Raw genomic sequence first — 20,278 nt, forward strand, 5'->3', positions numbered from 1 at the left:
AAAATGTCTAATCATTCAAATGAACACCGCGTAATTTCGGAGAATTTTTTTTCTATATCGAAGACACCAGATCGGTGAACGATCTTGATCTAAATATGGATTTTTCGACCTGAGATCTTAAACTGATCTAGAGGTTCTGTCTCTGTCCAATTCTAGATTTTCTACGTAGAATAATTTAAACAATATTGAATATTCTAACAACTTCGACTTAAGCCTACGATTATAATCATTTCGAAAAAAGCAAATAACATTTCTAGGTCTAGCAACAATTGATCCGATCAACATAAGACGAAAACCTACCCATTTTCATCGCAGTTTCATCGAAAAATACCTCTCGAAAGCTGGAAAATGGTTCAAATACAGAGAAAAGTCCCCTCGAAACCTCCATCCATCGATTTTCTTTCGCAACAATATTTTCACTCAGTTTCGTTTTCGTATGGCAACATTGAACAGTGAGTCAACAAGAAATTTCATCGAATCTGCCCATCTACATTGAATGTATGTACACCTACGTCACACATGTGCATCATGATCGGTCATCAGTGCGGCGAAGGGAATCCACGAGGTCCGATAACACCGAGCAATAGTAACCGTATCATGAAAGAAACCCATGAAAAATGTGTTTCTTGTTTAGTACATATTTCGTGTTTGCACGATGCATCTCTGAGAGCGAGTCGAGTGTGTAGTACACCAGTGCCAGTCGGCGGCGATCGTCAGTCGTGCATTGGATGCTAATTATAATGTAATTTGGATCGCAATTACATTGTTCTAAACGATGTTCTCGGTTGCTAGTTCAGTATCCTTCGTCGGTCGCTAGATAGACGAGTTAGCTTCGGTATCGCCTTCGTAGAGCTAGTAGAAATATATGTACACGTACGAGTACCAGCAACCTGCACACACGTATAATTACCTACGTCGAAGATTATGTACGTGTATATATCGTCGTTGATCGAAGATCTACAAATTCTTATCATCGATATCTAGAGTGATTTCATCTACAGCGCGAATAACTTCGAAATTTAGAGTTCGACTCGAAGGTACGTATAGTTCCTTTTTCATTTCAAAATATTTTTTTTTCTCGTACCTAATTTAAAATCGTGTGTAAATTATTAGATAGAATGGTGATCAAGAAGATATGTTGTATCGGAGCAGGATACGTAGGAGGGCCTACGTGTAGTGTAATCGCATCTCGCTGTCCAGATATCAAAGTAACCGTCGTTGATAAGAGTAAAGAACGAATAAACCAATGGAATTCCAACCAGCTTCCTATATACGAAGTGAATATCTCTTTTCTTCTACGCAATCTCATCGTATTATTTTTGTAATTCTCGAAAAATCATTACAGCCTGGTCTCGACGATATCGTACTCAAGCACCGGAACATCAATCTGTTTTTCACCACCGATATCGAAGAAGCTGTCCACGAAGCCGATCTAATATTCATATCCGTCAATACACCGACCAAAACATACGGAGAAGGAAAGGTATCGTAATTCTTCACTTCGTCGTTGAATCCTTCGCTCATTCAAACGTTAAATAATCTTCGTTTTTTTTCAGGGTCGAGCAGCTGATCTCAGACACGTCGAAAACGCCGCTCGTACGATCGCAGATATCGCTTTAAGTAGTAAAATCGTCGTAGAAAAAAGCACCGTACCGGTGAAAGCTGCTGAAAGCATAAGTAAAGTGTTAAAAGCCAATTGCAAAGCAAATGTTAAATTCGAAGTACGTCATTTTCACTACACAGTACTTCGTGGCGCCGATCGATACACCTTTGACTAATTTCACCTCGTTCTAGGTTCTTTCAAACCCCGAATTTCTAGCCGAAGGAACAGCCATCGATAACTTACTAAACGCCGATCGAGTTTTAATCGGTCATGATCTCACTGCCAGCGGAGAGAATGCTTTCTTGGAACTTTGCTCGGTATACGAACGATGGATTCCTCGCGAAAAAATCCTCGGAACGAATACCTGGTCTTCGGAACTTTCAAAATTGGTACGTTTCCATATTATGTATATGATTCACTCTTCGTTCTGACACATTCGACGTTTATTATTTTTCACCTTCATTTCTTCGTAATCCGTACAGGCTTCGAATGCGTTCCTAGCACAGAGAATTTCCAGTATTAATTCGTTGACCGCGATTTGCGAAGCGACCGGAGCCGATGTATCCGAAGTAGCCTTAGCCATCGGTACGGATTCGCGCATAGGACCACATTTTCTTCAAGCATCTGTCGGTAGGTGAACTTGGCACATTCGTGACTCATCCGTGACCTTAATTCAAGTAACATTCGTATGTCATAAGTAAAGATAAAAAAATTCTGCATTTTTTTTCGCACTTATACACTATACTTGATACGTCTTATATGTATGTACATGCCAAAACACGTAGTTTTTTCCCATCGTCCCCTTTCGTCCCACATTCGAGATTACTTGCAGGTGTAAAATCATTTCATATTATGTAGATTGTTTCGTTCGACGAATAGAAACTCTCGTCGATTACCGTTATTCACTTGACAAATGTTGATCGAAAGGTAATTAATATAGCTATAGGCACGTATATATGCCATTGACTAATATCCGAATGAAATTTATTTCTATACATTATACGATTTCAATTCTGCGTATTCGATTTACATCCCCTCTTCGCTCCCTTCGCGACTCATTCAATTTCTTAGATTACCTTGTAAATAATTACTATGTTGCGTCAGGATTTTGGTATTGTACCTAATCGAGTGTGATTAATAAATTGATTTTTTTTAATCGGTTTTTTCCATCAGGTTTTGGAGGTAGCTGTTTCCAGAAAGATATTCTAAACGTCGTGTATATCTGCGAATGTCTGAATTATCCTCAAATCGCAGCCTACTGGCAGCAGGTGAGTTAACGAGATTTGTATTTTTCTTCCCCCTCCCCCCACCGCCGAACATTCCATAATAATAGCATCTACAAAATGACAGGAAACGATCACGTAGATTTTGTACAGGTAACATGTCGAATTGACAAAAATTCTAAGAAAGGGCCAAGGTCGGTGTTAATCCGAGTATATAAGCTAATTTCACTCGATTCTTATTTCAAAATCAAAATGTTTTAGTGAACCTGACACTGATTAATTTCTCAACACGGAATAAAATAGTTTTTTGAGTTGAGATCTGAGGAGAAAATGATACCCCACGAAGTTATAAATTTATTTCTGTTCATTTTCGATTCGATAATTTTTATTGAAAATTCTAAAGAAATGAGTAATGGATAAAAATACAGTTTGCTTTTTGAATCGCAACCGCGACGTAATATTTCTGAGGACATTTGACTCGATAAAATTTTATAAGAAAGTGAAATGTCGATACGTAATGATTTTTACACGAACGAGTGATTTCTAGAAGGAAAACTTTTACGGAAGTCGGAATTGTTGAAAATAATCTAACGTTTTTATCTGAAATGCTTTTCCTGTTGTCGTGAATTTTTGTAGGAGATAAATACCGACTTAGTCGTAAATTCGAAGAAATTGTTACGGTGTTTTTTGAATTCGCAGAAGGTACCTTGTACAATCCTTGAAGAAAAAACCAAAAGTCAAGTATTCTGAACATGTTCTTAAATTTTTTATTTCTTTTCGAAAGATAGTTGAATGATAGTAAAATTTTACTACACAGTACACGCGACTGACACCTAAAAATCACTTACATTGTAGGTACCGAAACACATGTTGAAAAAAAGCTCAAAGTCACCTGCAAAACATTTTATGAAGAGTTATTTTTTTTTTCAAGTTCATATCCTCGTGTTTTAATAGCGTCATTTGAAAAAAAAAATTAAAGAAAGAACATAGCATAAAATATATTGAAGGACGAAAATGGTAAAAAATAAAAGTGTCATGTTTTTGATTCAAAATCACCTCCAATTACACTAAAAAGCTGATTGCGCTCAAAAAATTTTGAAAATCACACAAAAAGAAATTTTAATGGGTAAGGAGCTTTCTTTACCAATAGAATGGCTTTACCGTCTTCACTTTTGCTGTAATTTTTTATTTCTGAAAAAATTCATTTTTCACATTTTAGATACCTACTTCTACTTATGTACCTATGGCAAAATTTTGAAATCAATTTTAAGAACATTTCTTGGGATTTTAGTCAGAATAAATCATCGAGAATACTTTTCTATTAGGTATTTAGTCATCATTTAGCTTTCTTTGACCAGATCATTCATAAAGTATTAAATTTTCCACAACTTTAGTCTATTTCATTTTTTTTTTTGTATGAAAAGCTCTTTTTCAACATTCAATTTTTGCAGAGTAGGAAAATGTTTCTCTGGTTGAAAAAATTATTGCAATTTTGCAATTTGTAAAACTTAAGAGTAGATAAAAAAAAAAAAAATACGTATCAGAATTGTGAAAGAAGAAGAAGCTTAAAAATCAGGACAAATCATTGTGATCGTATCGTAAATTTATCCATAGTGTCTGATGAAAAAAAAAATTAATCATGTCTTAAGTTGTTGGATTTTTAATTGAATAATAAAATATTTTTTTATTCATTATCCCACACTAAGACACGAGTGAGCTTTCGTGGTTTGAAAAATGACGTAGGGCTCTATACATATTTTGTTGGCAAATAAAAAATACAAAACCAAATTCAACGAAATATAACTCATAAATATATGCGAGTACTATCAAATTCATTTTCATATCATCAATAATTAATTATCATGAAATCGATTCCAAAAGTACCTACCTACCAAGATTGCTTACCTGAAAAAATCGATTTTCAGTTCCATGGGTACCGTTTTTTTTTTTTAAATCGTACTATTTCAGTATTGCCAGTGTGTCTCATAAGGGAAGGATCATAAGATAGGTATTTGAGAAATGACCAAAATCTGAAAAAAAATCAAACGCAAACAGCATTGAAAATTGCAAAAAGAAAATAGGTAATAATTATTATAAATTTAGTGTTCTAAAAACAAAATCAGATTAGTGAGGTCTTTATTATACCTACTTATAAAGAAATTTTCACCATTTTTTTTTGCTTTCACCTCTTGAAATTGTTGGCTTGAAATTTTTTTTTCAAATTCCTGAAAATAACAGTCTCAACAATAAATTAAGTGGAGCAAGTAGGCTCCCAAAACTTAAAAAAAATTAAACGAATGTAATAAAAAAAATTCTAACTGAAATTTCTCTATTTTTTTACGCAACAGAATTTCTTCGAATAACCCACCTCTTTTTAAAAAAAAATAAAAAAACCTGGCCCTCCAAAAAATATTGAGTTCCCTACACAGAATCTTCCAAAATTGAAACAAAAAACAAAAAAATTAATAAAATAAAAAGAAAAGTAGGTGAAAAATTATAAGAAATTTCAAATTTTTCAGTTAAAATTCCTCTAATAAGTACCTCTACCTACATTCCTCCCCCTCTCTATATCAAGAAAAAAATCTTCCACGGGCTTGTCTGTAGGGGATCCACATTTTTTTCACATCAAAAACTTTTTCCAACAATTTTTTAAATTTTTCCCTAAAATTGCTCTAAATAATTCCTTTTCAAGAAGAAAACCTATTCTGGTCTTCTCTTAAACAATATTGGTCTCCCTGTATGAAGCCCTCCCTTCTCCTTTCAGTTGAAAAAAAAATAAAACGAGAAAATGAAAATTGAGGGAGGGGAGGGTTCTTTCGAAAAAAGAGCTGAAACCAAAATTCAAGATTTAAAAAAAATTTTCATCGACCTTTATTTTATTTTTTTGGAATTTGGGGTCTTCGCCCAGGAGGCTAAGATTGCTTGAGATAGGTACCAGAGGAAGTTTTTTTTTCTCAAAAAATGGTAATTTGGAAGAATTTGGACGCTGAAATTGAGAATTTTTGAAACATTTTTGCTCAAAGGTTCTTCAATATTTTTGATTTTTTCATTGCTTGGAAGATCACTGGTCGGAAGAGTGGTTTTCTTGAAAAAGGACGCCGATTAGAAAAGTTTCATCGCGGAAATTGAAGATTTTTAATCAAAATTCATTGTTAGATATATTTTTTCGATTTTTTCAATTTTGGCGGGCTTCTAGCTCCACTTTTTCGCACAGGGAGAAAATCAAAAATAAAATCCAACAACTTTAGGAAGTACAAATAGGAGCATAAAAAAGTGGAATTTCAAAATGAGATCTGCCCTTCTATCTTCTATCACAGCTCACTACAAAATTATTCAAAATAAAATTAATGTCGAAGGATTCTGACCAAATTCAGTGAGAACCTTCATTTCGATTTGAAAATCGCTCAGAAAAAATGACTCAGTTCCAAAAGATAGTACTGATTTGAGATTCTGTGTTGATCTAGGTCATTGCCATCAAAATCTAAGCGCTACTTTTCGAGTTGTACTGAGCGGTTGAAAATCTACAAATCGCTTATTTTTGGGTAAATTTGTGATTTGAAAATTGGGGGAATATTTTGCAACGCAGTGGTGCTAATTTTTTGCCATTTAGTATTGTCTTCTTCTTCTCGTGTCCGGGACATTCGGATCTCTTTAAATTCTCTCCTTCCATCTTTGCACCAGGCCTTCTGTGTGATTGTTCATTTCTCCCCACAGCTCCTCTCTGGTGTATGCAGTGCCTGTGCCACATACGAGGAGGTGGTCATCCGTCTGTTTTTGTCCGCAATCCGGACACTTCACATCATCCTGAATACCCCACCTAATGAGGTTTACTGCTGTCCGGGCGCATCCGGCTCGGATCTGGTTCAGTGTGAGCCACTCTACATATGGCAGTTCATGTCCATTTGCCAGGTTCTCATTACATGTGGTCTTTTCCAGATACGACCATCTTTTCTCTCTCTCCTCCGCTGGATCCACTTTCATCACATGGGTCTCCTTCATAAAGCTCCTCCTGGACTTCAGCCTTGGGGTCACCTCCTTCTGGTTGAACATAACATGGCGGGAGTCTTGTTCTTTTTTTGTTCTCTCTACATCCGCCGCCACACACCGTCTTATCCCAGGGGGTGCAATGCCACATATTCTTGGTAGGTGTTTAACGCTGGTTGGTCTTAGGCAGCCAGACACAATTCTCATGGTGTTGTTGAGAGCAACGTCAATCTTCTTAACATGTACTGCTCCCCCCCCCCCCGGTGGCACATCCATACTCTGCTGTAGAGTAGCACAGTGCCATGGCTGTTGTCCTCAGTGTCTTTGACTTCGCTCCCCATCTAGTTGATACTAGTTTCCGCAATAAGTTGTTTCTTGCTTCCACCTTCATTTTTGTGTTCTCATAGCGTCTCTTATATGTGAGGGTTCGATCTAGCTCTAGCATGATTCCTAGGTACTTGGGATTTTCACAGTTCTCCAGCTGCACTCCTCCCCACACCAGCTTCAATGTGCATTTCGCCTTTGCATTCTTCAGGTGGAAGCTGCACACTTGAGTTTTGGATGGATTTGGTCTGAGGGCATTATCCACATAGTAGGTCTGCAGTCTGTTCAGAGTTTCCTGCAACATTTCTTGTGCATCCTCCTGAGCTGTTGCTGCTAGATCATCTGCATACAGGAAGTGTCTGGTCTGGTCTCAGATTGGCTGGTCATTTGTGTGTATGTATACTGAATAGGATTGGGGCAAGAACACTCCCCTGTGGTAGTCCATTTTTTTGTCTTCTCCATCTACTGGACTTTCCCATGTGGGTTACATAGAACATCCTGTTACTGAGCATAGATTTAATGATGGTGGTGAAATTGTGATCCTGGGTGACTTCATACATGTACTTTCTTGCACAGTAGGTGGTGATTCACAGTGTCATATGCAGCTGTTAGGTCAACAAATACTGCACCTGTGATTTTTTTCTTCTCAAACCCATCTTCAATGTGTTGTATGAGGTTGGTGGTCTGACTTGTACAGCTTTTCCCCTGGCGAAAACCAGCTTGTTGAGGGATGAGTCTGTCATCAATTGTGTCCTGTACTCTATTGAGAAGTAGTCGCTCAAATAGCTTATAGCAATGGCACAGGAGTGAGATGGGTCTGTAGCTAATTTTTGAGAGAAAAAAAATGAGAAACATGAACAAAAACTCGACAACTTTTTTGGTTTTTTAAAATTGGCAATAATGACGAAAAAATTGGCATCACTGCAGCTGCGTTCCAAAAAAATAATGTCCCCAGTTTCGGAAACGACAACTTTCGATGTTTTGGCTCAATTAATGTAAAATTTTTCAGAAGAAATTATTTTCAAAACACGAATTTGCTCAAAATTGAGCGATTTTGAGGAACCATATTTCCTCTTCAGTCTCGATAAGAAAATTTTTCCATTATTCATATCAAAAACTGACCATTGATAACCTTAGAAAATGTATCAATTTTCACAAATCACGAACACCCCTAAGAAATTTCAATCCCACAATCCCACCATTCGCCAGTCCAATTATTTTTTTTTTTAATTTCAACAGGTTATAGACATGAACGAATATCAAAAGAAACGTTTCACCAATAAAATCGTCGAAACCATGTTCAATTCGGTATCGGAGAAGAAGCTGACAATATTCGGATTTTCGTTCAAAAAGAACACAGGAGACACTCGAGAATCGCCGTCCATTTACGTCTGTAAATATCTACTCGACGAAGGAGCTCGTCTAAATATTTACGATCCAAAGGTACGAACACCCATTATTCGAATACAAAAAAATACGTAAATAAAGTAGATAATTAGGTACTTACGATGTTAAGCTCGGATAAATTTATAACCGCTCGATGATGATGAGACGAGGACGTATCATTAACACTTCAACGATGCTTGAAATTTTCTACCAACAGGTTCCGCATGATCAGATCATCAAAGATTTGACCAATCCGTCGATTACCGATAATCCGGAAAGAGTTAAAAATTCGATAAACATTTTCTCCGACGCGTACGAAGCTGCTGCCAAATCTCACGCCATTGTTATCTGCACCGAATGGGATGATTTCTGCGTAAGTATGAAACTTTTCATCTGTTTGGAAAAAAACAAAACAAACTTTTCAATTTTTTTTAAAATTCTGCGATAGAAATTGGAATACGAGCGAATTTACGACTCGATGAAAAAACCAGCGTATATTTTCGACGGTCGTAAAATCTTACAGCACGAAACTTTGGCCGAGATCGGTTTCGAAGTTTACACAATTGGGAAAAGGGTCCATAAACCAGCCGAGAAAATCATGAATGGTAACTCGTCCCATTAATAGTACGGTACCTGACATCGAATAAACCAGCGCAAATACTCTACTTAATAATTTTTTTCATCGCGTGCAATGCATTTACTACATAAGGAATTTTTTTAAACGAATTTTTTAACTTATTTTATACGAGATTTCGTTTCTCTTTTTTTTTCATCGTAATTTTATATTTGTATTATGTTTTATATTAGTTTCATTTTTTAATTTATTTTAATTTTTTAAAAAAAAGACCTTCGAGGTCGTGATTTGATGCCTGTTTATCGACTCAATTAAATACGAAACGAAAATATTCGAAATAAAACTCATCGAAAAAAAAGTGGACTGTATTTACATACGATACATACAATATTACTGTACAAAACGGCCGAACAGCCGAAAGAGTAAACTTACAGATAAGCTCCCAACTTTACCCGAACATCACCGAATATAACCGAACCGGTTACATTAACATACTCCGCCCGATTGAGGAAAACCTCAATCAAAAAAATGAAAAAAAAAACACAAAAAATTACGATTTCTCAAAAAAATTAATAATAACAATACATGTTACGACTTCGAAAATAAAATAATAAATTTAGGCTATACCTAGTTTATCTTTAACAAAAGTAAGTACTATTAATCAAATTAATCGAGAGAGACAAAAAAATATAAACAAATTTGACGCTAAATTACTTAATCTCAGAACAGATATAAGTACAGTACAAATAAAACGAAAAAAAAAATTACAAAAAAATTGAACAATATTCGGTAAAAATAAGACATAATCGAGCAGGAATTTCAAAAAAATTCGATAAATTTACATCAATTCGAGAAAAAAAACGCAAAAGTTTACAACTAATCGAGGTTAACATTTACAGGTAGGTAAACCAATTTCTGAATGGACGTTCTCTTTTTTGTACCATTCGCCATTCTAATTACTACGTTTCGAACGATACCAGAAGAGTCTGGAAAGACCTCTTCAATAATAGCCATTGGCCACCTCAAATTAGGGACATTTTTATCCGAAACTAAAACAACATCGTCTACTTCGAAGTTTTTCTCTTTACTCTGCCACTTATGGCGAACCTGAAGTTCATTCAAGTAATTCTGATGCCAAGAGACCCAGAAGGAATCTACCACCTGACGCCACAATCGATACCTAGCTTTCAAATTACCTAAACTCGCTTCTGACACAGGTACTTCGGAAAAATCTGCACCAATTAAAAAATGTCCAGGCGAGATCGGAGCAACAAACTCATTAGTTCGTTGATAGCACAAGGGCCTAGAGTTCAAAATCGACTCAACCTTGGCTGCTACACTAGACAATTCGAACAAATTCAAAACCTGGTTTCCAATAGATCGAATGAGGTAAGATTTACCAGCCTTAACAGCACTCTCCCACAGACCACCTTGGTGCGGAGAATGAGGGGCAATGGTACGCCAATCAATACCTTTTTCACCCAAAAATCGATTAATCGAAGGATCGTTTAATAAAACATTTTTTGCACCAATAAAATTGGTAGCATTATCGCTATAGACAATTCGGGGTAAACCTCTTCGAGCAACAAAACGTTCGAGAACACTAAGGAAGGCCTCAGTAGTCAAATCCTCAACAATTTCAATGTGCACTGCACGTATCGCGAAACAAACGAAGAAAACGAGGTATACTTTTATATTTTTATAGGTCCGATGATTCGTACATTTGATGGTAACAGCTCCAGTAAGGTCAACACCTACTACAGAAAAAGGTCGTTGAACTGAAACGCGTTCTTGAGGAAGGTCTCCCATAAATTGTTGACCCAGCTTTCCATCACTTTTACCACAAGGTACACAAAATCGAAATACTTTTTTGAAAACGTGGAAAATATTTCCAATTATCCAAAATCTAGATCGAATATGGTGGTACAAAAAGGACCTACGTGCATGAGCATGCTTTTCATGCACGAACGTAACGTATCTCTCCATAAATCTACAGTTAGCTGGCAAAATTATCGGATGTTTCGTATCATAAGATAGACTAGAATTTTCCAATCTACCTCCTACTCTCATTAGGCCATTGTCATCTAAGAAGACATTGAGAGCTTTCAATCGACTTTTACGAGGAAATTTAACTTTATTTTGCAAACATTGCAATTCAACATCAAATTTTTCTTTTTGAACAAAGCGAATAATTACGAACATGGCCTGTTTCCTCTCACCCGCCGATAAGAATTTCCTATTCTTATCTAACGAAATATCAACGACTAAATTCTCATTACGTTTACCATCAACCAAACCTTTCAATATTCGAATATAACGTAGCCAATAACCAATGGTAGAGAGGATTTTATACAATGAATAATATTTTTCAACGATGTATGCTATAGGCAGATAGGCAAAAACAAGCATACAAGTACGATCAAGTTTCATCTCAGGTACATTATTCAACATAGGCGATACAGTACTAATGTACTTATCATACACTTCGTTATCTGTTAACCAACTCGGACCTTCATACCACATAGAATTAGAGAGAAACGCATTCGAAGATAAACCTCTCGTGCCACAATCGGCAGGGTTTAACTTGGTTTCCACATAAAACCAATTTTCTCGTTTAGTCAAGGCTACAATCTTTACAATTCGATTCGACACAAATTGTTTCAATTTTATAGGATCCAACTTGATCCAGCTCAAAGTTACTTGCGAATCCGAAAACAAATAAAAATTTTCACGATCTATTTTTAATTCCAAACCAATACGAACGATCAATTTTGACAATAATTCAGCTCCTAAAAGCTCCAAACGATGAATATTACTAGTGTTGATAGATTTAATCGGTGCAACGCGCGATTTTGCACACACAAATGAAACAAATATATTACCATTATTATCTATTGATCGAACGTAAATTACTGAGCAATAAGCTCGTTCAGACGCATCACAAAACCCTATTAGCGATCTAGAAACTACATTAACCGAAGTACAATAACAACGAGGAATAGAAAAGGCATGCAACGAGGGTAATTGTTCACGATAATTCATAAATTCGGCCTTTAATTTATCTGAAATATCATCATCCCAGTTTTTTCCCTCAATCCAAAGATCTTGCAACAGAATTTTTGCTCGAATAGTTACAGGTATGAGCATACCAAGTATGTCAAATAATTTCGAAACCTCAGACAAGACAACACGCTTGGTTATCTTCGAGGGTAATTTATCCAAAGTTACAGAAACGCTCAAAGTATCTGGTTCAGGGCTCCAAATTAACCCCAAAACGTAGATAAACGAGCTATCTCCCAAAACTTTCTGTTTTAATGGCTCAATTAATGAACTATCGATGGAACACAAAACCTCAGGCGAATTACTCTGATATTTTCTCAAAGAGAAACCAAAACGATCAAAAGTCGAATGTACAGTTTTCTGAAGCTCAATAGCTTTCTCTACAGTAGGCGCACCAGACATCCAATTGTCCATATAACAGTGCTTTTTTATAGATTCAGCCGCAATAGGCTGCTCAACTTCGATCGAATCACCAATTTTTTCGACACATTTGGTGGCTATAGAAGAGGCAGGGCCTATTCCGTTTGTCAGAGTATTCAATTCACAAATTAAAATTGGTTCATCGCACGAATAACGAAACAAAATATGCTGATAAATTCGATGTTCCTTAGCAATTATAATACACCTATACATTCTAGCCACATCGGCGCATACTCCGATCACATGCTCACGAAATTGATTCACATTAGTCGAAAGTTCAGGTTGTAAAACAGGACCTTGATACAAATGATCATTCAGAGAGGTACCTGATTTATCACAAAACGAAGCATTAAAAACGACACGACTTGAATTTTCCTTCGAAACTAAATGATGAGGCATAAAATATGCTTCGGGATTGGGCTCAGACGAAATTCTGGTCATATGACCCTTTTCTTCATATTCAGCAAAAATTTTACAATACTCATTTTGAGCCTTTTCCGAGCGCCTTCGCTCATTATTAATCAATAACGACCTAGCTCTCTCATATGAGCCATTTAATTTAACGATCGAGGGTTTTATTGGTAAACAAACAACGAATCGACCAGTTTTTTCATCCACCTTGTAGGTTTTTTCAAAATGTTCTTCAAAAATACGATGCTCAACGATTTTTTCACTCAACAAATTTTCGGATTCTGACACTTCGTCAATCGATACAAAACGCTTAAATTGAGCAGATAGCTCCGAATTCGACAAACCACAAAACGAAACCTTTTCAGCCAAAAGTGAACTTTTCAAAGCACCGGAAATAACATATCCAAAGGGACTATCTCTCAGACACAAACCATCGACAAAATATCTCTTCTCAGCAAGAACAAATTCAACATATTCACTTCCGAGAAGTATATCAACATCGTCATAAGGTAAAGTAGACGATTCGGCGAAGTTATGAGGAAAATTCTTAATAATTTCCTGAACATTATTTCGACTCACCTTATAAGGAATTTTATCTATTACTTCAGCATCTATTGATATCTGAAAGTCCGAATACCTTGATCTCAAAATACAACTAGTCACCGAGTTTAACTCAATCGACTTATTCGATATACCAGTTAAAATAGTAGGATGATCATTTTTGGCTATTTTCAATTTCGCACGAGTACAAAATTCACGAGTTATCAACGTAGTTTCAGAACCTAAATCGATTAAAATCCTACCTAATTCTGATCCAAATTTACCCTTTACTTCAACTACTGCAGTCGAAAGAAAGACTGTTTTATTTGTCCCGTGGGTATAACCAACAGTAGCGCCAGAAGCCATATTCACACTTCGTCGGCTTAGTGCGGAAAGGTGCCTCGTGAAATTCGTTACTTGACACCTGTGTAAAACGGTCTTTCCACTCTGAGCACCATCTATCAGTCCAAATGTTCAAACCAAAAGTTATGTTACCTCAAGGCACCCTTCCCATCACCTAAGATGCCTTTAGATTTGAACTTGGACTGATAGATGGCGCTCAGTGTGGAAAGGCAGTTTTACACAGGTATCAAGTAACGAATTTCACGAGGCACCTTTCCGCACTTAGCCGACGACTTTTTACCTCACCCTCAGGCGGTTTTGGAGGTACACTTGAACCACTCGACCCATTACCACTACCAGACGACGAATCATGAAAATTTTGAGAAATTTCCCTATGCAATAGGGTATGATGTTTACCGTTACATTTAGTACAATTATTACGTTTACAAGAAAATACATTATGATAGGGGTTAAAACACTTCAAACATAATTTGTTCATTTTTACAAAATCAAACCTATCACTAACGGATTTATTTTTAAATACCTGGCATTGATTTAAATAATGATTATCATCACAAACTGAACATTTCGGAGCACTCGGACCATTCGAAGATTTGGCTGCTGCTGATAATTTCTTTTCAGGAACCGACGATGATTTTCCTTTTGGACCAGAGTCCTTGGTCGACGATTTCGATGCATCCGACGAATTGCTTGCAGCTGATGACGTTTCATACGAAAAACTTCGATTGATTAAAAAACGAGCCAACGAATCGAACGATGGGTAGACAGAATAGTCGTGGTTAGAGTTTTCCCAATCAGTTCTTAATTTTTCAGAGATTTTTCTCGACACTAAAAATGCTACTAAGGGCGACATTTCTTCGATATTTATTCCGCAAACCTGCAAACCGCGTAACGCTCGTTTAACTTTTTCCACCGCTTCCCGAATGGACGAATTTTTTATGCTAGGCATATCCACCAAGTTGGCAAAGTGTTCCGCAATTATTCGGCGTTGATTGAAATAAGTATCATACAGATTTTTAAAAGTGGCTCTATAAAGATTGCCATCATTTCCGATATCTTGGAGAAGAGTTTCAGCTCCTTTTCCCATAGCTCTTTTTAACAAGTATAATTTTTCAAAGTCACTGAAACTTTCGTTTTTATCCACGATGCTGGAGAATTCAAAATACCAGTCAGGAAAATTAGCAAAACTTCCGTCGAACTTTGGAACTGGAACGTCTTGTAATTTAACTATCGGATTACGAACCGAGTCAGAGAACGAAATATTTTGAACAGATCGACGAGGCGAACCTCCCATGGTATTTATTTTTTCTCGAATTAATTTTAACTTGCCAACCATATCATAATAATATAATCTCATGTCATCATGAAACTCACATACTTTAGCTTCTTCAGCTTCGAGGGTTTCATCAGTAGCTTCGATATAATCCAACAATTGAGCATCAAGACTCGCGATTTCGTTCAAGGCACTATTCCAGGATTCCAAATGAGCCTCCAATGCGGTAGCTATAGTCAATGATGGTGTTTTTTCAATTAAATCCGATATGGTAGCCCGTTCTTTTTCACAGTAGCGAACGAACGACCTTTTTGATTGTTCCAATTTATCTTTTTCTTCGGCTCGTTTTTGCGCCAAAGCTTCAGCTTTCTTGGCGGCATCTCCGGCACCCATCACGAACAACAAATTAACGAATTTTTACGACAAAACAAACGAAACTATCGAAAAACGAACTTTTCTCACGAAATTCATAATTTAAATTCGACCAGATCTTTATGACGATCCGGCCCGAAGGACCATAATGTTTATCGACTCAATTAAATACGAAACGAAAATATTCGAAATAAAACTCATCGAAAAAAAAGTGGACTGTATTTACATACGATACATACAATATTACTGTACAAAACGGCCGAACAGCCGAAAGAGTAAACTTACAGATAAGCTCCCAACTTTACCCGAACATCACCGAATATAACCGAACCGGTTACATTAACAATGCCATTTCTTGTTTTTTGCATTTTTTTTTTGCCCGGAATCCTAATTTTCCTACGAGTATTTTATTTATTTATTTATCCTAACAGAATGTAAAACTGTTAATACCTACGCTAGGAATCGTGAGATTTCGAGATACGAGAACATATTTTTGAGACTTTTTTTTTTCTTTCGTTAAGTTTACCATTGTTAGTTTACCGTTTATGTAATTTATATATTCCTCGTAAATATAACGTAGTAAATTTTAAAATAGCGACTAATTTTTGGAATTTTTATCAAGTACGAGACGAGATAACGAGAAAATTGCTAGGTATGAATTATGAAAATGAAACGATGCGACGAATAATGATATTGTCGGACGTCGGCACCATTTATCTCGAACTCGATCAAAATACGAGTAATATGAACAAGTACAGTAATACGTATCCGACATTTTGTAATTAGATCATTTCGGAAATGGGTTTACAAATGATTGGCATTTTAGTATGACTAACGAAATTTTTGTTCAGTGGATATGTCGCGTCGCGTCGCACCGGCTACCGAATCAAAGATAATGAAATGTGGTTCAAATTATCGCCATCGTGATGTTTGGATAAGTGTTCGTGTGACTTGTCAACTGGTTTCTTGAACAGGAAGTTGTAATTGGAATGTGCAGTGAACGTACTCGTAGATTGGGGTTATTTTCGAGTTGACGATGTGTCAAGGAAGAATGTGCGTTTTGTTCGTTTGAAATAATATTCTGGTGTAGAGTAAACTTCGTGACAAGAAAAAAGGGCAGGGATTCCCTTTCTAATACACCCTTTCATCCTTTTATTCTTCATTACGATAAAATGTAAAATGTAAAATAAAAATTACCGAATTCAACTCTCCTTCCAAAACATTGTCTGTTTAGATTTTAATTAGGCATATATATTTTTTTTCTGTAAATCAGGGTGTCTCAAAAAGTTACGATAAGTAAGTAGCAAAATTTTAAATTGAAAAAACCTAAAAGTTGGATGAAATTTCGATCGTCGATTTTTCACTTTTCTCTTATTTTTTTCACACTTTTACCAGAACTTACAAAACCATAAAGTGGATTTTTAAAAAAATGTCAACAGCCTAATCCAAAAATTGAAAGCATTAAATTCGGAAGCAGCTGAGAAAAAAGTGTAATGTAATAGAGAAAAATTTTACAAAAAAAAAAAAAAAATGCAATAATGATGACAAAAGTGTAGAAATTAGCAGAAGTAAACCGAATTTTTGAGAATTTAGCTACAGTAATTTTAGTGAGAAACCTACATATTTTGACACAAAATCTAACCAAAAAGAGATAAATTTTTTCACAAATGTTTTCCTCTAAAACAAAAGAGCCTTTTCATAAATTTTTTGAGCTGATTTCAGTTTTTGAAAAACCAAAATACCACCATGACGTAATCAGTTATTTGCCAGCTGGAATAATTTGAAATTTCAATTCAGTGGTCCATTAAGACAACAAATTCAAAATCACTAAAATTATCAAATCAATATTACAGAAATATTATTCTCTTGCCAGTTTTTCCCCACAAATTACTTAGTTTATATTTGCATTTTATTAATACATACAGTTGAGTAGATTTAAAAAAAAAAATAATTTTTGATAGGGAATGGAGAAGGCAAAGATAATACATTATAATATAACCAAATTAAACTAATGTTTTGTGCATTTGGAGCAATTTTTAATTTTTAAAAAATCCTACTTATACCAATTTTTAAAATAAAATTTGTAATTTTTGCTGATATCTTAATAGGTAATTGTTGACAATGTTTCCACCGATTTCAATTATTACTTGATAATTCCATTAAATTTTTATTTAGTTTTAGAATATTTTTTCAACTTTTTAGCTCATTTTTGTCTTTTTAGAAGATTTTTTACATGGAGTTTCATCAGTTTTGTTTCAATAGCAATGAATTCTGCAATTTTTCATTCTTTCGTGCAATTTATCTGAAATTTTTTCAAATTCTGTTTCAATTTGGACTGTAGTTTTTTTTTTTTTTTTTTTTTGATCTAATGCATTGAATTTTGGTCGAGGTATGTCTTTTTTTTCAATTTGTATTTTTTCAATTCCGTTTTAAATTGGATTGAATTTTTCCATTTTTTTCCCTCATTGTTTAGAAATTTTAAGGCATTTTGACAACATTTCGTTCAATTTTTCAATTATTTTACAAAATTTGAGAAATTATTTCGACAACTTTTTTTATTAAGTACATCCAAATTTTGTTGATTCTATCCTTGAATATTTGGCCAGTTTTTTGAGCGTCTTGGCTATTTTGTTAAAATTCTATTATTTTTGTGTTATTTTTCAATTCTGTTTCAATGTGGATTAATTTTTGTTTGTAAAATTTTAGAAATATTTCATCAACTTTTTTATTAATTCTAATAATATCCAATCGTTGATTCTATTGAATTTTTCTTAAATTTTGGTTGATTTCTCCACCTTTTTACAGCTAATTTTTACTTTAAAAAAAAATGTTATTTTTTATTTTTATGATATTTTTTTCAATTCTGTTTCACTTTGCGTTGAATTTAGCCATTTTTCCACATCATTTTGAAATTGAAAAAAAAAAAAAAAAATTGATCAAATTTCGTGCAATTATTTCCAATAAGTATTTTAAAAAGTTTAGGAATATTTCACAAGCGTTCTCACCACTTCCAATGATTTCTTGTTAATTTCATCAGATTATTGATGAACTTGGCCAGTTTTCTCTACTTTTTATCCAAGTTTCGAATTCTTTAATGATATTTTAATGATCTTTTTTCAGCTTTGTTTGAATCTGGATTAAATTTTGCTATTTTTGCTGATTATTTTATAATTATAAATAAATTTGACTAAATTTCGTGCAATTTTCCAATATTTTATAAAGTTTGGGAATATTTCATAAACGCTCTCACCACTTCCAATGATTTCTCGTTAATTTCATCAGATTATTGATGAACTCATGGCCAGTTTTCTCTACTTTTTATCCAAGTTTCGCAATCTTTAATGCTATTTTAATCATCTTTTTTCAGTTTTGTTTCAATCTGGCTTGAATTTTGCCATTTTCGCTGATTATTTAATTTAATTACAAAAAATGTTGTCATTTCGTACATTTTTTCAATAGATAGGTATTTTATAAAATTTTGGAAATATTTCATCAACTAGGTACCTACCTACTTGATTTCAAGTTTTTGTTGGATTTTTAAATTCTTATGCTATTTTGATGATATTTTTTCAATTTTGTTTCAAATTGAATTTTATTGCCTATTTTGCTGATTTTTCTGGTAATTTAAAGAAAGGTCGAGGAGTCCCGATAAGGCCACTTTTTGGCCCCAGGCCAGTTATCGACTAGACCACTCTTAAAATGTTGTAATAAATGTCCCACATACAAATCCGCGGTTAGTTAACCCAAAATGACCATTTTTTGGGCTCCAGGGGTTCCCAAAGTTGTAAATAAAAAAATAGTTTTTGGAACCACTGAGTATTATTTTCAAAAACATTTTTAGCGTAAGATATCTGTTTGAACCCGATAAACGTTATGCGAGGTGATTTCCCCATTTTCGACCCTCGGGGGCAGAAATGGGGGGGGGGATTTTCGGAAAATTTTGGAACCACCATTTTGAACTTACCCCTTTGAATCCCCCAGAAAAAGCTTTTTACAGTTTATTAGTATCTAAGAAAAGACCTCCATCCCACCGAATTTTGAGCTCAATAAAATTTTGCGCTGGTACTCAAAAATCCAATTTTCCAATTTTTTGTAATTTCGATATTTTGGGAATCCCTGGAAAGCTAGAAACCTGCGATTTGCGCCAAACGTAATGTTTCGAGGTATATATTCGATTATCTAGATGAAAAAGTGCAATTAAGCTCCCCCTAAATTCGTAATTTTGAATCCTTCTTTTAGAGCCCCCCACTTTAGGAACCCCTAAACAAGGCGTTTATGCATATTTTTTCAAATAAATTGAAGAATTTACATTTGAAACACACTAGCAAGAGCTCGATAATTTTTCATTTAATTTTACCAGTAACTTTCAAAATTGAGCTTTTTTGGGTCAAATTCTGAGATCTACTCTTTGAAAAAAAAAAACGTCAAAATCACGTTTTCACGATTTCAACGAAATAAAATCTCAGAAATATTCCCCCTTTTAATTTTCAAATTCGCATGCATGACTTGCCTCGAGTTCTCCCATGCCCTTTTTCTCCCCCTCCTCTCCTTCTCCACAAACATCTATCATCGCTGTTACGCACAGATTTATTTCAGTTTCTCAACTCATCTCTCACTCGTGACGTCGTGACATTTGATCTTCTCACCCCTCCCCCCACACCCGTCATTTCATCTTTCAAACCCCCCGAATTCGTGAACCACGCATCTGAATGGATACGAATTGAAACATCACCATTTCAAACTGC

General features: G+C 35.0%; 2 protein-coding genes across 4 annotated transcripts in view; one reads left to right on the plus strand and one right to left on the minus strand.

Moving 5' to 3' along the window:
- LOC135840695 (sodium-independent sulfate anion transporter) overlaps nucleotides 1-8,774 on the minus strand; it is a 30,296-nt gene extending 21,522 nt beyond the window's left edge. For 2 of the 3 annotated variants that reach the window (XM_065357342.1, XM_065357343.1), the window contains exons 1-3: nucleotides 8,642-8,774; nucleotides 4,976-5,051; nucleotides 4,732-4,856 (exon numbers count right to left, since the gene is read on the minus strand). The gene's annotated coding sequence lies outside the window, so the exon portion shown is untranslated. The remainder of the gene's footprint in view (nucleotides 1-4,731; nucleotides 4,857-4,975; nucleotides 5,052-8,641) is intronic. The other variant, XM_065357341.1, reaches the window with a different exon arrangement.
- Nucleotides 576-9,278, plus strand: sgl (UDP-glucose 6-dehydrogenase sgl). The gene is made up of 10 exons (XM_065357346.1): nucleotides 576-1,037; nucleotides 1,114-1,277; nucleotides 1,346-1,483; nucleotides 1,557-1,721; nucleotides 1,795-1,992; nucleotides 2,086-2,233; nucleotides 2,777-2,871; nucleotides 8,374-8,577; nucleotides 8,738-8,893; nucleotides 8,969-9,278. The coding sequence occupies exons 2-10, from the start codon at nucleotides 1,119-1,121 to the stop codon at nucleotides 9,140-9,142; spliced, it is 1,437 nt and encodes a 478-aa protein (XP_065213418.1). The 5' UTR covers nucleotides 576-1,037; nucleotides 1,114-1,118; the 3' UTR covers nucleotides 9,143-9,278.
- Nucleotides 9,279-20,278: the final 11,000 nt, after the last annotated feature.

The sequence above is a fragment of the Planococcus citri genome, chromosome 3, assembly GCF_950023065.1.
Source record: "Planococcus citri chromosome 3, ihPlaCitr1.1, whole genome shotgun sequence".
In the NCBI taxonomy this organism is placed as follows: Eukaryota; Metazoa; Arthropoda; class Insecta; order Hemiptera; family Pseudococcidae; genus Planococcus; species Planococcus citri.

Bases quoted from the DNA above. Each gene is read 5' to 3' on its own strand.
- sgl (XM_065357346.1), top strand. From the start codon at position 1,119: ATGGTGATCAAGAAGATATGTTGTATCGGAGCAGGATACGTAGGAGGG. The intron at 2,234-2,776 runs GTAGGTGAACTT...TTTTTCCATCAG, and splicing joins TTTTCTTCAAGCATCTGTCG to GTTTTGGAGGTAGCTGTTTC. The intron at 8,578-8,737 runs GTACGAACACCC...TTCTACCAACAG, and splicing joins TAAATATTTACGATCCAAAG to GTTCCGCATGATCAGATCAT.